At 41.1% G+C, this 18437-nt stretch overlaps 1 protein-coding gene and 1 pseudogene across 1 annotated transcript; one reads left to right on the top strand and one right to left on the bottom strand.

Moving 5' to 3' along the window:
- The first annotated feature begins 280 nt into the window (after positions 1-280).
- LOC139373893 (zinc finger protein 135-like) lies at positions 281-2857 on the top strand. Its single transcript, XM_071114989.1, has 2 exons — positions 281-383; positions 1369-2857. Exons 1-2 carry the CDS (start codon positions 281-283, stop codon positions 2466-2468), a joined length of 1203 nt encoding a protein of 400 aa, XP_070971090.1. The 3' UTR covers positions 2469-2857.
- A 5619-nt stretch (positions 2858-8476) lies between these two features.
- LOC139373892 (zinc finger protein 135-like) lies at positions 8477-17161 on the bottom strand (annotated as a pseudogene).
- Between the last annotated feature and the right edge of the window lie 1276 nt (positions 17162-18437).

Here is an 18437-nt window from a genome sequence, read left to right as displayed (position 1 = left end):
ATAGCAGTGCAACAGAAACAACACAGTCAATAACACAATAGAAAACAACGTCTATATACAGTGTGTGCAAATGGCATGAGGAGGTATGGCAATAAATAGGCCATAGTAGCAAAGTGATTACAATTTAGCAGATGAACACTGGAGTGATAGATGAGTAGATGATGATGAGCAGATGAGGACAAACCCAGCCTGCTTCTCTCCTTCCACAGTGAGCCCAAACCTACAGTCACTGGGTCCTGATTGTGACAGTGGAGCCCAATTTGTACCGCAGGATCCAGAGATGGCATCAGTGAAGCTGGAAGACTGCAGTCAAACAGTGGAGTTGAAAGTCAATATTAAAGATGAAGAAGAGGAGGAGGAGATTGGTAAATCTGTTTCTCATGGTAAGAACAGGTTCTATCTAAATGTGTTGTTCCTTTCAACTTCCCACTGTGCATGAAAAGTTGTAGTAGAAGTGTTTCATGATGAACTGTTTCAATGAGAAGGTAGATATTATTTCATGCTACTCAGACTTGCATACCAGCGTTGCCAGCATGTGTTTAATTCACTGGGCTATCCTGAGTGATCAGAGGGTAGAATAAAGAAGTGAAGTAGACACACTGCCAGTATTTTAAAGTTCTACAAAATTAGTATTTAAAAAAATATTTGACCTTTTATCTAGGCAAGTCAGTTAAGAACAAATTATTATTTACATTGACGGCCTACCTCCCGGGCCAAACCCGGACGATGCTGGTCCAATTGATCGCCACCCTATGGGACTCCTAATCACGGTCGGATGTGATACAGCCTGGTTACTAACCCTTGGATAGTGAGTGGAGTATGATATGGCTTTTACCCACTTTTAGAATAGTTTAATTCCCCTGTATTGTTCAGCCTACTGATATGAATACATATGTTACCAGCCTACTGATATGAATACATATGTTACCAGCCTACTGATATGAATACATACAGTACCAGCCTACTGATATGAATACATATGTTACCAGCCTGCTGATATGAATACATATGTTACCAGCCTACTGATATGAATACATATGTTACCAGCCTACTGATATGAATACATACAGTACCAGCCTACTGATGTGAATACATATGTTACCAGCCTACTGATATGAATACATATGTCACCCGGTACAGACAGAAGAGGACCGGCCACCCCTTTGGGCCTGGTTCCTCTCTACATTTCTTCCATGGTTCCTTCTTGCTGTGGAGTTTTTCCTGGCCACTTTGCTGCTACATTTGCATTGCTTGCTCTTTGTGGAACACTTTGTGACAACTGCTGATGTAAAAAGGGCTTCATAAAATACTTTTGATTGACATGTATATCACACCAACTGACTGGTTCTTCTGATGTTGTTCACACAGGAGACCATGTTGAGACATTCTCTACATCCAGAGAGCAACAGCAGAAAGATCACAGAGCTAAGAGGTCTCACCCCTGCCCACATTGTGAGGAAATATTCCCATTTCTATCAAAGCTAAAAGTACACCTAAAAATACACAGAGGAGAGAATCAATATTCCTATACTGACGGTGGGAAGAATTTCACAACATCCAAGACTGTGACAGTTCATCAGAGAGTGCATACAGGAGAGAAGCTGTTCTCTTGCTCTGACTGTGTAAAATGCTTCACAACATCAGCTAGACTAAAAGTTCATCAGAGAACACACACAGGAGAGAAGCCTTACTCCTGCTCTGACTGTGCGGCGAGTTTCTCTCTACTGTGCAACTTAAAACGTCATGAACGTATACACACAGGAGAGAAGCTTTACTCCTGCTCTGACTGTGCGGCGAGTTTCTCTCTACTGTGTAACTTAAAACGACATGAACGTATACACACAGGAGAGAAGCCTTATTCCTGCTCTGATTGTGGAAACAGTTATTCTCTACTGGGCCACTTAAAAAGACACCAACATATACATACAGGAGAGAAGCCTTACTCCTGCTCTGACTGTGGAAAGAGTTTCTCTCGACTGGGCCACTTAAAAACACATAAACATATACATACAGGAGAGAAGCCTTACTCCTGCTCTGACTGTGTAAAATGCTTCATAACATCATCTGAGCTAAAAGTTCATAAGAGAACACACACAGGAGAGAAGCCTTACTCCTGCTCTTATTGTGTAAAATGCTTCACAACATCAACTAGGCTAAAAGTTCATAAGAGAACACACACAGGAGAGAAGCCTTACATCTGCTCTAACTGTGCGGCAAGTTTCTCTCTACTGTGCCACTTAAAACGACATGAAAGTATACACACAGGAGAGAAGCCTTACACCTGCTCTGACTGTGCAGCAAGTTTCTCTCTACTGTGCAACTTAAAACGACATGAACGAATACACACAGGAGAGAAGCCTTATCACTGCACTGACTGTGAGAAGAGATTCTACAGATTGGGCCATTTAAAAAGACACCAATGTGTACATAAAGGAGAGAAGCCTCATCACCTCTCTCAGACCAGCTAAGATTAGACACTCCACTTAATTCTCATCTCATAAAATCATTTGCAACGTTGAATTGGATCAAATGAAGAAAGTGTAGAACACTCTGTTCTAATCCTATTGTTTCTCACTGTGAGAGAACTGTGCAGAGGAAAGAGAGCGTTATAGAATGTTAGCCTCTCTTTACTTTACTGATCAGTGTGTACCTTGTCAGTTTTGGTGTGTTTTGTTAGCTTCTACTGTAAAGATATTGACATGACCTTGGATTTGCCCTGAGGGTTGAATATCCTTTGTGAGGCTTCTCACAGTGGAGTCTGACGGTTAACAGGGTGGGACTGCTTCCCTCTACAGTTGTCTGTGGGAATGAGATAGTAGACACAACCCACACTGAGTGTACAAAACATTAAGGACACCTGCTCTTTCCATGACCAGCTGAACCCAGCTGAAAGTGACCAGCTGATCCTTAATGATTTAGTTGTTGTGTATTTGTTATGGATCTCCATTAGCTTTCAACAAACAAACAAAACTGCCGTTGCAGTGGGCTAAGGAATGAAAACACTGGAAAATTGGAAAAACATTGCCTGGCCTGATGAATCCCTGTTCCTGCTGTTTCATGCTGATGGGAGGACTGGGGTATGGAGGAAACCACGAGGACATACATCCAGTGGTGGAAAAAGTACCTAACTGTCAGACTGAGTGAAAGTAATGAAACCTCAATAGAAAATGACTCAAGTGAAAGTCGCTTTTAGTAAAATACTACTGGAGTAAAAGTCTAAAAGCTTTTGGTTGTAAATATACTTAAGTATCAAAAGTAAAAGTATGAATAATTTCAAATTCCTTCAATTAAGCAAACCAGATGGCACAATTGTATTGTTTAAAAAAAATATTACAGACAGCCAGGGGCACACTCCAACACTGACATCATTTACAAACGAAGCATTTGTGTTTAGTGAGTCTGCCAGATCAGAGGCAGTGGGGAGGACCATGGATGTTATCTTGATAAGTGTGTGAATTGGACCATTTCCTGTCCTGCTAATCATAAACAATGTAACGAGTACTTTTGGGTGTCAGGGAAAATGTATGGAGTAAAAATACAATTATTTTCTTTAGGAATATAGTGAAATAAAAGTTGTCAACAATATAAAATAGTAAAGACCCCCCAAAAATTTCTAAATTAGTTTAAATATTTTTTACTTAAGAACTTTACACCACTGCATGCATCCACTCCGTGTGTCAGCATTGCAGGCTGGTGGTGTGATGGTTGGGGTGTGTTTTCAGGGCACACATTGGGGCCCTTGATAAAAGTTTAGCAATGTTTGAATGCCACAGGATATCTAAATAATTACTGCCAATCAGGTGCCTCCCTTCATGGCAGCAGTGTATCCATCTGCAAATAGATTTCTTCAGCAGGATTATGCTACAAGGCTTGTCCAGGAATCGTTCCAAGAACATGACAGTGAATTCAGTTTACTGCAGTGGCCTGCCGAGTCACCAGATCTCAATCCAATTGTGCATCTGTGGGAGGAGATGGAAGGAGCTATTCGGAGTAGAGATCTACTCCCAGCCAACTTGACACAATTGTGGGAAGCATTGGAGTCAACATGGGCCAGCATCCCTGTGGAACACCTTCAACACCTTGTAGAGTCTATGCCCGATGAATTGAGGCTGTTCTGAGGACAAGGGGGGGAACTCAATATTAGGATTATTTTCGGTGTATTATTTTATTACTAAGCTTTTGTTTAATGATAAACAGGGAATTAATCAACTGTTTATTAAATTGTATTTTAATACTTGATTCATTATTGTAGTCATTGATGATGAATGTATTTGAATAACTGTGTTGAAGTTGATTGATCTGGCGGCAGGTAGCCTAGCGGTTAAGAGTGTTGGACCAGTAAGGAAAGGTCGCTGGTTTGAATCCCGAGCCGACTAGGTGAAAAATCTGTCAAGGCAATTAACCCTTATTTGTCCTGTAAGTCGCTCTGGATAAGAACATCTGCTAAATGACAAGAATGTAATTAAAAAATATGTTTGTACATACATGTTTTCTGTCTTGTGTATAATTCAATTAAATAAACTCTTTAAAAACAGCCGGAAGAGGTTGTGCATATATTATGACGACATTTTGTGAAGTTTTTGTGTTCGTTTTGGGCTTTGTGTAAGGGTTTTTTCGGCTGTTTGTGCACACACATTTTTTCTTGGAGGCAAGTCGGTAGCCGAAGTTTAAGCCCGTTCATTTGTGATTGGTCAACAGCACTCAACATTAATGACAGATTTGAGTTATCTATTTTGAGGAAGTGGCGATAGACCCTTTTTCAGTACTCAACGCGCTGACGTCACTCACAGATGTGTGCGACTCTTGGCAGCAGTCGTCTAGATGTACGTTTTTATTACTTCCAAACAAAATATCTTTGAGTTTATATACGCTTACAATGTTTTGATTCTTGCTTGAACAGTCGCTAAGATCACAGAACGCTTTCGTTCATTGATAAAGGCTATAGCGAAAGCCATTTTACTGGTTAAAGTGTTGTTGTTTTTTTAAAGTTTAATGCAGTTGATTTGTGATGATGACACAAATATATGAAGTAGGACATTCATACAAGCCTTAAAATACAGTTTTCATTTGTAAACGGAGAAAGGGTTCTATGGCGTGTCAAAATGGACAAACAGTGCTACTGACACTTTTTTTTCTCGTTTTTCAAGCAAAGGTCTTTTAAGGGAGTAGGAGAGCACACTCGTTAGGTTCGCCTTTTTAAGAGATGACAAAAGCAGTTTTCTTTATTAAATAAATGAATATTTATAGCACATGCTTAGATCAAATCCATCTCTAACTAAATATAACTCCAAAGGAACCCTAATTAAAGGGATAGTTCAATCAAATTACAAATGTCCACCTTGGTTTCTTCACCCTGTATACAATCCAAATAATGTGTACGTCAACAGTGAAGTTCTGAAGATGGAGGACTTTCAGTACAGCCGTGTTCCCCAATCCTGGTCCCAAAGGGGAGTACATGTGTGTTTTTGCCCTCGCACTCACATACCTTATTCAGTTCAAAGGCTTGAGTTGTTTAGTTGAATCCAGTGTGTGAGTGTTAGGGGCAAAAACAAACAAGCTCACCTCTATGGATCCCCAGGACCAGGATTGGAAAACAATGTAGTACACACCAAAAGGTGTGATAATGCAAATTATATGCAATTATTATTTAGCTAATTTGCATATAATTTACATAAGCATCCCACTTTTTTCTCTGTACTGAAAGTGCTTTATATTGAAAACTTGACTGCTAACATGCAAACTTTTTGGCATTGTATTAACAGTGGACTAATGAACAAAACACGACGAGGACGTTTTTTGTTGTTGTCAAAACTTCCCTTTCATAGAGCCTACCGCTCCATTAAAGGAGTAGTTCACTATTTTACAACTTGAAGTCCTGTATGTAAGATTACTTGGTTTGTATTCAGGGGACTAGGTGTGTACTCAATATTTGTGGTGTTTACTCAGAAGATGAATCTCTGATCTTAGCAGTGCCTTTCTTACACCATCGCAGCATTGCACTGTGGTTCTTCAATGTTTTCCTGTCGCTGTTCGAACGGATAAAGCATTTGTGGATCTTTACAAAATGTCTCCTGTTTCTGCCGTTTCCATCCACGTTGCAATGATTGATTTGCTAAATGTTTTTGTTGTAGACTTGGCCCAATGGAGACCTGTCCAGTGATGCCATCTCTAGATCCTGCAGTGCAACAAGTCTCCACTGTCAATCAGGACCCAGTGACTGTAGGTTTAGAATCTGTTTGGAAGGCAGTGTGAAAGGAGAGGCAGGCTGGGTTTGTCCTCACTGTTAATCTGTCAACTCTGTCTGAGATCAACCTCGTGGTCCTTCTCTGTGCAGGCCACACCCCCTCCCATTGTTACTGTGTATATGAACACATTTTGAACAATGGCTTCCTAAAATTCTGTGGTGCTTACTAACCCAATAGGAAAGGTTCTGGTAGATGACCCTCTATATAGTCTTGGGTATATATTGAGCTCTAACAAAGGGGCGTGGAAAAGTTCTGTTGAAATGAATACTGTAGTGATGTGAGAAAGGTAACACAAGCTTCCTCTCTGGTTCCATTTCCCAATACTAACTGGGTCATTACATTACAATATAATGCTAACATATGGAATTGTTTTAAGAAGGTCATACCATGGATTTAGATAATTGATTTAGAATTTTAGGACATTAGGTATAAAAAAATATATATTGAATTTGGCCTTTACTACTATATCCCATAGAAACACATTGAATGAAACATTCATTAAAATACTAATGGTGAAAACTGATCAACACGTCATCAATATCTGATACATTTAGTATTTTATTAGGATCCCCAGCGGCTACTCTTCCTGGGGTCAAACAGGAAACACTAACAAATACATAATATACATACAGTGGGGCAAAAAAGTATTTAGTCAGCCACCAATTGTGCAAGTTCTCCCACTTAAAAAGATGAGAGGCCTGTAATTTTCATCATAGGTACTTCAACTAGGACAGACAAAATGAGAGAAAAAAAAATCCAGAAAATCACATTGTAGGATTTTTAATGAATTTATTTGCAATTTTATTTAAAACTATACACAAGAGAAGATGTTGCCCGGAACAAATTCATGTACAAACATATCTAACTTCAACAGTTATTAAAATAAATTCATCAATCTCTAAAACAATGAATCTAGCATTAAAAGGGCAATTTAATAAACACTAGTCAATTCATAGCCTGTTTATCATGAAACAAAACGTGTTTTGGTAATAAAAATAAAAAAATCCACCGAAACTAATGCAGAAAACTGATCATCGTTATCTGATACAGTGTATTCAAAAAGTATTCAAACTGCTTGACTTTTTCCACCTTTTGTTACATTACAGCATTATTATAAAATGCATCAATCTACACACAACACTCCAAAATTACAACAAAAATCAGGTTTTTCAAAATTTTCGCAAACATCGTCTTAGCTGTGTGCTTAGGGTCATTGTGTGAGGCCCTGAGCACTCCGGAGCAGGTTTTCATCAAACCTGACTACCAAAGTCCATTTGATGTCACAAAGCTGGCCAGTACTTTAAAAATATATCCTGTTGTCCTGGTTTCCAGTAGTTTGTAGAAGAGGATCTTCCTTAATTGACCCTCCAAAAACAACGGACATATACCAGGAGCTGTACTAGGCCCGCCACGTCTGTTGACTCATCCAGCTGTAACAGACATATACCAGGAGCTGTACTAGGCCCGCCACGTCTGTTGACTCATCTAGCTGTAACGCATAGAATTATTGGCTTGTAAGGCGAAGCAGTAATTGTTCCAAACATCTGCCATGTCACTGATGCGTCGTGAAAACTGTATAGTTTTTTGGGATTTTTCCCCCCAGCCATATCTGCGGAAGCAGGAAGACTTAAGTCCTCCACAATAGTATGGTGCTTGCCTGTCCTAGCCACTCGATAGCTCACCATATAAGACGATTCTAGCGCCTTCTTATTAATGGTATCTGTTGCTTTTATACATGTCTTACTACTCGAAAGTAGTCTCAACTCTCGCTGAAAAAACTCCTGTGGCTTATTTTTCAAATTGGCATGTTTTGTTTCTAAATGTCTGTGCAAGAGTGAAGGTTTCATCGAGTTGTGAGATATAAACACACTGTGGCTGAGGAAAGGCACATCCCTGTCTGTTGTTTGGTGTTTTGCCGGATAAGGAGGCAGTAGCTCTGACAGTTGTGATTCTGATGCAGCCCAGTGTCCATGCTAGCTGGGTTAACAGCAAATGGAGAATTACTGATGCTAGCATTGGATGTGCTTATGGAAGCAGAACAACTTGTGTCGTTGACAGGTGCAGTACTGCTGGTACCAGTAGAGCTGGGATTTGTCTATGGACGGAAGCAAAAAAAAAAAACACAGCAAAAAACTGACAAGATGCACACTGATCAGTAAAGAGAGACTAACATTCTATGATGCTCCCTTTCCTCTGCATTGTTCTCTCGCAGTGAGAAACAATATGATTACAATAGTGTTCTACACTTTCTTCATTTGATCCAATTCAACGTTGCCATTTATTTTATGAGATGAGAATTAAGAGGAGTGACTAATCTTAGCTGGTCTGAGAGAACTGATGAGGCTTCTCTCCTTCATGTATACATTGGTGTCTTTTTAAATGGCCCAATCTGTAGAATCTCTTCTCACAGTCAGTGCTTTGATAAGGCTTCGGTCAACTATGTATCTGTTGGTGTGTCTTTACATTGCCCAAATCGGGAGAAGCTGTTGCCACAGTAAGAGCAGAAGAAAGGCTTCTCTCCTGTGTGTGATCTCTGATGACCGTTTAGCTCAGCTGATGATTTAAATCATTTTCCACAGTCAGAGCAAGAGTAAGGCTACTCTCCATGATGTATACCTTGGTGTCTTTTTAACTGGCCCATTTGAGAGAAACTCTTCTTACAGTCAGAGCAGGACTAAGGATTCTCTCCTGTGTGTATACGTTCATGTTGTTTTAGGTGGCTCCGTTGAGAGAAACTCGCGCTACAGTCAGAGCAGAAGTAAGGCTTTTCTCCAGTGTGTGTTCTCTGGTAAACTTTTAGAACATTTAAATACGTGAAGCATTTTCCACAGTCAGAGCAAGAGTAAGGCTTTTCTCCAGTGTGTGTTCTCTGGTGAACTTTTAGATCATGTAAATACGTGAAGCATTTTCCACAGTCAGAGCAAGAGTAAGGCTTTTCTCCAGTGTGTGTTCTCTGGTGGACTTTTAGAACATTTAAATACGTGAAGCATTTTCCACAGTCAGAGCAAGAGTAAGGCTTCTCTCCTGTGTGTGTTCTCTGGTGAACTTTTAGAACATTTAAATACGTGAAGCATTTTCCACAGTCAGAGCAAGAGTAAGGCTTCTCTCCTGTGTGTGTTCGTTCATGTTGTTTTAGGTGGCTCGATTGAGAGAAATTCTTTCCACAATCAGAGCAGGAGTAAGGCTTTTCTCCAGTGTGTGTTCTCTGGTGAACTTTTAGAACATTTAAATACGTGAAGCATTTTCCACAGTCAGAGCAAGAGTAAGGCTTCTCTCCTGTGTGTGTTCTCTGGTGACCGTTTAGCTCAGGTGATGTTCTGAAGCATTTTCCACAGTCTGAGCAGGAGTAAGGCTTCTCTCCTGTGTGTATACGTTCATGTTGTTTTAGGTGGCTCAGTTGAGAGAAACTCTTTCCACAGTCCGAGCAGGAGAAAGGCTTCTCTCCTGTGTGTATACGTTCATGTTGTTTTAGGTGGCTCAGTTGAGAGAAACTCTTTCCACAGTCCGAGCAGGAGAAAGGCTTCTCTCCTGTGTGTATACGTTCATGTTGTTTTAGAAATTTCGAGTGAGAGAAACTCTTTCCACAGTCAGAGCAGGAGTAAGGCTTCTCTCCTGTGTGTGTTCTCTGATGAACTTTTAGCTGAGCTGATGTTGTGAATCTCTTCCCACAGTCAGTGCAGGAATACAGATTCTCTCCTGTGTGTATTTTTAGGTGTATTTTTAGCTTTGATAGAACTGGGAAAATCTCCTCACAATGTGGGCAGTGGTGAGACCTCTTAGCTCTGTGATCTTCCTGCTGTTGCTCTCTGGATGTAGAGAATGTCTCAACATGGTATCCTGTGTGAACATCAGAAGAACCAGTCAGTTGGTGTAATATATACAGTACCAGTCAAAAGTGTGGACACACTTACTCATTCAAGGGTTTTTCTTCATTTTTACAAATTTCTACATAATAGTGAAACATCAAAACCATGGTATTACACATATGGAATCATGTAGTAACCCCCCTCCCAAACAAAGTATTCACCCCTTGCCTTGACCGCTTGGCACAGTCTTGGCATTCTCTCAACCAGCTTCACCAGGAATGCTTTTCCAACAGTCTTGGCACTCTCTCAACCAGCTTCACCAGGAATGCTTTTCCAACAGTCTTGGCACTCTATCACTTATAAAATGTCCTCGTTTTGAAAGAAAAACATTTTTTTTGTAAAATAAAATATCAAATTGATCAATAGTGTAGACATTGTTAATGTTGTAAATGACTATCGTGGCTGGAAACGGCTGATTTTTTAATGGAATATCTACATAGGCGTACAGAGGCCCATTATCAGCAACCATCACTCCTGTGTTCCAATGGCACGTTGTGTTAGCTAATCCAAGTTTATCATTTTAAAAAGGCTAATTGATCATTACAAAACACTTTTTTTAAATGATACACTTGGATTAGCTAACACAACATTACATTGGAACACAGGAGTGATGATTATGGGCCTCTGTACACCTATGTAGATATTCAATATAAAAATAAAAATAATTTTTTAAAGCAGTTTCCAGCCACAATAGTCATTTGCAACATTAACAATGTCTACTGTTTTTATGATCAATTTTATATTTTATTGGACAAAAAAGTGCTTTTCTTTCAAAACAAGGACATTTCTAGGTGACCACAAACTTTTGAACGGTAGTGTGTGTATTCATATCAGTAGTCTGGTAGTGTATGTATTCATATCAGTAGGCTGGTAGTGTATGTATTCATGTCAGTAGGCTGTACAATACAAAAGGGGAATAAAACAGTCTTGAAGGAGTTCCCACATATGCTGAGCACTTGTTGGCTGCTTTTCCCTCACTCATAGAACTTTTAAAACTTTTAAAAAATCTGCTACCACTTGGCAACCCCTACCCCAGTCAACAGCCCTGCACCCCCCACAGCAACTTTCCCAAGCCTCCCCCATTTCTCCTTCACGCAAATCCAGATAGCTGATGTTCTGAAAGAGGTGCAAAATCTGGACCCCTACAATTCAGCTGGGCTAGACAATCTAGACCCTTTCTTTCTAAAATTATCCACCGCAATTGTTGCAACCTCTATTACTAGCCGGTTCAACCTCTTTCATATCGTCTGAGATCCCCAAAGATTGGAAAGCTGCCACAGTCATCCCCCTCTTCAAAGGGGGAGACACTCTAGACCCAAACTGTTACAGACCTATATCTATCCTACCCTGCCTTTCTAAGTTCTTCGAAAGCCAAGTTAACAAACAGATCACCGACCATTTCGAATCCCACCGTACCTTCTCCACTATGCAATCTGGTTTCCGAGCTGGTCATGGGTGCACTTCAGCCCCGCTGAGGGGGGGTGCCACAGGGTTCAATTCTCGGGACAACTTTTTTCTCTGTATTAATCAATGATGTCGCTCTTGCTGCTGGTGATTCTCTGATCCACCTCTATGCAGACAACACCATTCTGTATACCTCGATCTTTGGACACTGTGTTAACTAACCTCCAGACGAGCTTCAATGCCATACAACTCTCCTTCCGTGGCCTCCAACTGCTCTTAAATGCAAGTAAAACTAAATGCATGCTCTTCAACCGATCGCTGCCTGCACCTGGCTGCCCATCCAGCATCACTACTCTGGACGGTTCTGACTTAGAATATATGGACAATTACAAATACCTAGGTGTCTGGCTAGACTGTAAACTCTCCTTCCAGACTCACATTAAACATCTCCATTCCAAAATTAAATCTAGAATCGGCTTCCTATTTCGCAACAAAGCATCCTTCACTCATGCTGCCAAACAGACCCTCGTAAAACTGACTATCCTATTGATCCTTGACTTCGGTGATGTCATTTACAAAATAGCCTACAACACTCTACTCAACAAATTGGATGCAGTCTATCACAGTGCCATCCATTTTGGGAGACATATCTCCCTCACTAACTTTAAGCATCAGCTGTCAGAGCAGCTCACCATCCAAGTACATCATCTACAAACTGTTATTAATTTTTTTGCTCCTTTGCACCCAAGTATCTCTACTTGCACATTCATCTTCTGCACATCTATCACTCCAGTGTTTAATTGCTAAATTGTAATTACTTCCCCACTACGGCCTATTTACTGCCTTACCTCATTTGCACACAGTGTATATAGACTTTTCTATTGTGTTATTGACTGTACGTTTGTTTATCCCATGTGTAACTGTGTTGTTGTTGTTTGTGTCGCACTGCTTTGCTTTATCTTGGCCAGGTCGCAGTTGTAAATGAGAACTTGTTCTCAACTGGCCTACCTGGTTAAATAAAGGTGAAATAAAAAATAAATAAAATACAGATAGCCCAGCACTCCAGATAGCCCAGGGAATAAAACAAATGCTGACAATACTGGTGTCAAACCATACAAGCCTCCGTAGCATGAAATAACATCTACCTTCTCATTGAAACAGTTCTACACCAACTTTTCATACACAGTGGGAAGTTGGAACGAACAACACACTTAGATAGAACCTGTGCTTACCACGATTAACAGATTTCCCAATCTTCTCCTCCTCTTCTTCATCTTTCATGTTGACATTCAGCTCCAGTGTTTGACTGCAGTCTTCCAGCTTCACTGATGCCATCTCTGGATCCTGCAGTGCAAACTGGGCTCCACTCTCACAATCAGCACCCAGTGACTGTGGGTTTGTCCTCACTGTTGATGTTACCGGCCTCAGACTTAATCTGAGTTGGCAAGTTGTAATAAATAAAAAAAGACACAGAAGTTAGTCTTGACAGTTCAGGCACCTCATTCCCTAAAAATATATTATATTTCTTGTTCAATTATCTAATTCAGTGCTTGACTTGGACTGAAATAGGTGCCTGTTCTCATTTTGGGTGCCGGTACTGTTTATATTTAGGGGCAGGAACTACACAATACTGTTGAGCTAATATTCTATAAGAGGAACATGATCTCAAGCAGTAGAAATGTAAGTACTCTACTCTGGTAAGCTCCTGTCCAAATCAAGCACGGATCTCATTTCAGTAGATCAGGTAGCTAAGCATTGGCAACAAATACAGGACTAACATCAGGACAAAGATCGAATTGTACTACACCGGCTCCAACGCTCGTCGGATGTGGCAGGGTTTGCAAACTATTACAGACTACAAAGGGAAGCACAGCCGAGAGCTGCCCAGTAACACGAGCCTACCATAACGAGCTAAATAACTTCTATGCTCGCGTTGAGGCAAGGAACACTGAAACATGCATGAGAGCATCAGCTGTTCCAGACGACTGTGTGATCATGCTCTCCGCCGCTGATGTGAGTAAGACCTTTAAAACAGGTCAACATTCACAAGGCCGCTGGGCCAGACGTTCCAAGCATGCGCTGACCAACTGGCAAGTGTCTTCACTGACATTTTCAACCTCTCCCTGTCTGAAGTCTGTAATACCAACATGTTTCAAGCAGACCACCATGGTCCCTGTGCCCAAGAACACTAAGGCAACCTGCCTAAATGACTACCGACCCGTAGCACTCACGAACTGTAGCAGTGAAATGCTTCGAAAGGCTGGTCATGGCTCACAACAGCATTATCCCAGAAACCCTAGACCCACTCCAATTTGTATACTGCACCAACAGATGATGCAATCTCTATTCCACTCCACACTGCCCTTTCTCACCTGGACAAAAGGAACACCTATGTGAGAATGCTATTCATTGACTACAGCTCAGCGTTCAACACCATAGTGCGCATCACTAAGCTAAGGACCCTGGGACTAAACACCTCCATCTGCAAATGGATCCTGGACTTCCTGACAGGCCACCCCCAGGTGGCAAGGGTAGGTAACAACACATCCACCATACTGATCCTCAACGCGGGAGCCCCTCAGGGGTGTGTACTCAGTCCCCTCCTGTACTCCCTGTTCACTCATGACTGTACGGCCAGGCACAACTCCAATACCACCATTAAGTTTGCTGATGACACAACAGTGGTGGGCCTAATCACCGACAATGATGAGAAAGCTTATAGGGAAGAGATCAGAGACCTGACTATGTGGTGCAAGGACAACAACCTCTCCCGCAACGTGATCAAGACAAAAGGAGATGATTGTGGACTACAGGAAAAGGAAGACTGAGAATGGGAGTGTGCTCATTGACGGGGCTGTAGTGGAGCAGGTTGAGAGCTTCAAGTTTCTTGGAGTCCACATCACCAACCAACTAACATGGTCCAAGCACACCAAGACAGTCGTGAAGAGGACACAACAAAAACCTATTCCCCTCAGGAGACTGAAAACATTTGGCATGGGTCCTCAGATCCTCAAAAAGTTAATCAGCTGCACCATCGAGAGCATCCTGACGGGTTGCATCACTACCTGGTATGGCAACTAATTGGCCTTTGACTGCAAGGCACTACAGAGTAGAGGTCGACCGATTATGATTTTTCAACGCCGATACCAATTATTGGAGGACCAAAAAAGCCGATACCGATTAATCAATGTATTTGTAATAATGATAATTACAACAATACTGAATTAACACTTATTTTAACTTAATATAATACATCAATAAAATCAATTTTGCCTCAAGTAGATAATGAAACATGTTCAATTTGGTTTAAATAATGCAAAAACAAAGTGTTGGAGAAGAACGTAAAAGTGCAATATGTGCTATGCAAGAAAGCTAACGTTTCAGTTCCTTGCTCAGAACATGAGAACATATGAAAGCTGGTGGTTCCTTTTAACATGAGTCTTCAATATTCCCAGGTAAGAAGTTTTAGGTTGTAGTTATTATAGGACTATTTCCCTCTATACCATTTGTATTTCATTAACCTTTGACTATTGGATGTTCTTATAGGCACTTTAGTATTGCCAGTGTAACAGTATAGCTTCCGTCCCTCTCCTCGCTCCTCCCTGGGCTCGAACCAGCAACACAACGACAACAGCCACCACATCGGAGCAGCGTTACCCATGCAGAGCAAGGGAAACAACCACCCCAAGGCTCAGAGAGAGTGAAGTTTGAAACGCTATTAGCGCGCGCTAACTAGCCAGCCATTTCACTTCGGTAACACCAGCCTCTTCTCGGTTTACTGCATTTGCGTAACAGGCAATCAGTCTCCTTGTGGAGTGCAACGAGAGAGAGGCATTTGCGTAACAGGCAATCAGGCTCCTTGTGGAGTGCAACGAGAGAGAAGCAAGTCGTTATTGCGTTGGACTCATTAACTGTAAGGTTGCAAGATTGTCAGCTCGGGGGATCCAAGGTGAAAATCTGTCTTTCTGCCCCTGAACGAGGCAGTTAACCCACCGTTCCTAGGCCGTCATTGAAAATAAGAATGTGTTTTTAACTGACTCGCCTAGTTAAATAAAGATTAAATAAAGGTGTAAAAATAAAAAATATTAAAATTGGCGCCCAAAAATACAGATTTCCGATTGTTATGAAAACTTGAAATCAGCCCCAATTAATCGGCCATTCCGATTAATCGGTCGACCTCTACTACTATGTACGGCCCAGTACATCACCAGGGCCAAGTTTCCTGCCATCCAGGACCTCTATACCAGGTGGTGTCGGAGGAAGGCCCTAAAATTGTCCAAGACTCCAGCCACCCCAGTCATAGACTGTTCTCTCTGCTACCGGATGGCAAACGGTACCAGAGTGCCAAGTCTTGGTCCAAGGGGCTTCTAAACAGCTTCTACCCCCAAGCCATAAGACTCCTGAACAGCTAATCAAATGGCTTCCCAGACTATTTGCATTCCCCCCCACCCACCGGTGCTACTACTTGTATCTATGCATAACCACTTTAATAACTCTACCTACAAATACATAATTATCTCGACACCGGCACATTGACTCTGTACAGGTACATTGCCCGCTCTTGTTATTTAGTGCTGCTCTTTAATTATCCTTCTCTTACTTTAAGGTATTTTCTTAAAACTGCACTGTTGGTTAAGGGCTTGTAGTAAGCAAGCATTTCACTTTAAGGTCTATACATGGTTGTATAAAGTGCTCTTACGTTGTCCTTTGTGTCTAATGTGAATGAGTTCATGTTTTCAAATCACATTTTATTTGTCACAAGCGTCAAATAAAATGTGATTTGAAAACATGAACTCATTCACATTAGACACAAAGGACAACGTAAAAGCACTTTATAGTAGATTCCCTAAATTCACATAAAATGACTATAAAAAAAAACATGTAGTACATTGCAAGGTTACTGTTTGCGTCTTCATTGTATTATTTCAATCAAAAAACAATTGTATTACCGGTAGTTCACACTCCAGAAACAGACCGAGGGGGGCGCCGCCATTTTACCAGCTCGTCGAGTTGAAACAAAACCAATAACATGCTACAAAGAAATCTCAAAGAAATGGATTCTTTATGAAATTACCTTGAGAAAAATATGTACATCCGCTCAGACAAACCCAAAGTCTCTAACTATGTGACTTGAAAAATAGTTTACTTACCAAATCATGGGAGCAAACCACACACACAAGTCAGAGTTAGTTATCAAAGTCCCATCTTTAATTATATGAGCTCTATCACAACCCTGTGACTCTCAGGCAATTCAGTGTCTAACCATGAATTCTCTGAGAGCCCCTTCCACATTTCAAATGAGGTCCTTTATAGTAAAGACACACACACAGGATAAGACAGCATAGACATAATAAATCGTTCAGCGTTGTCTCCTTACTCAAGGAAAAATAGTTAACCACATTCTTCACTCGGTTTGACAAAAATTACACATCAAACCTTTACCAACCGTGATAATACCTTAATGGATGTGTTACCTAGCATGGAATGACATGTTCTTTCGACATTGTAAAGTTTAAACGCGCTATTACATACCTGTACTAGTAAATTGTTATCTTCTTGACTGCATCGTTCTGGGGCTTTCTTTATTCTGAAGAATGGAGCCCGCGTGCCGGGAACTTCCTGTTCCCCACTACCACAGTGCAACATTCCGGGATCCTTGGGATGGCCCTATCCCATGCCACAAGAAGGCGGTAGATGCTACTACTGCTGCCGCCGCCTTCTCAGTGGTGTAAACTAAAGTACAAAGGTAAACAACATTTAAGAGATGACAAAAGCCGTTTTCTTTATAAAATAAATGAATGTTAATTTATAACACATGCTGAGAGCAAATTAACCTCTAACTAAATGTAACTCCAAAGGAACTAATTTAAGGGATAGTTCAATCAAATTACAAATGTCCACCTTGGTTTCATCGCCCTGTAAACAATCCCAAAAATGTGCATGTCAACAGTGAAGTTCTGAAGATGGAGGACAATCAGTACAGCAGTGTTCCCCAATCCTGGTCCAAAGGGGAGTACATGTGTGTTTTTGCCCTAGCACTCTCATACCTTATTCAATTCAAAGGCTTGGGTTGCTTAGTTGAATCCAGTGTGTGAGTGTTAGGGGCAAAAACAAAAAAAGCACACCTCTATGGATCCCCAGGACCAGGATTAGGGTACACTGCAGTACACAACAATTGGTGTGATGATGCAAATTACATGCAATTATCATTTGTCATTTTCATATCATTATTATCATCATCACACTTTTTAATTTATACTGAAAGTTCTTGAAAACGTGATTGCAGTGTACTAATGAACAAAATACTACAATAAAGTTTTTTTTTTTGTGAAACATCCCTTTCATAGAGCCTACCACTCCATTAAAGGAGTAGTTCACTATTTTATAACTTGGAAGTCCTGCATGTAAGATCAAATCAAATGTATTTATAAAGCCCTTCTTACATCAGCTGATGCCACAAAGTGTTGTACAGAAACCCAGCCTAAAACCCCAAACAGCACGCAATGCAGGTGTAGAAGCACGGTGGCTAGGAAAAACTCCCTAAAAAGGCCGAAACCTAGAGAGGAACCAGGCTATGAGGGGTGGCCAGTCCTCTTCTGGCTGCGCCGGGTGGAGATTATAACAGAAAATGGCCAAGAGGTTCAAATGTTCATAACTGACCAACATGGTCAAATAATAATAATCACAGTAGTTGTCAAGGGTGCAACAGGTCAGCACCTCAGGAGTAAATGTCAGAAGGCTTTTCATAGCCGATCATTGAGAGTATCTCTACCGCTCCTGCTGTCTCTAGAGAGTTGAAAACAGCAGGTCTGGGACATGTAGCACGTCCGGTGAACAGGTCAGGGTTCCAAAGGTGCAGGCAGAACAGTTGAAACTGGAGCAGCAGCACGGCCAGGTGGATTGGGGACAGCAAGGAGTCATC

This window comes from Oncorhynchus clarkii, chromosome 18 (genome assembly GCF_045791955.1).
Source record: "Oncorhynchus clarkii lewisi isolate Uvic-CL-2024 chromosome 18, UVic_Ocla_1.0, whole genome shotgun sequence".
Lineage (NCBI taxonomy): Eukaryota > Metazoa > Chordata > Actinopteri > Salmoniformes > Salmonidae > Oncorhynchus > Oncorhynchus clarkii.
Note: the sequence above shows the minus strand (reverse complement) of the source record. Positions and strands in the feature narration are given on the sequence as shown.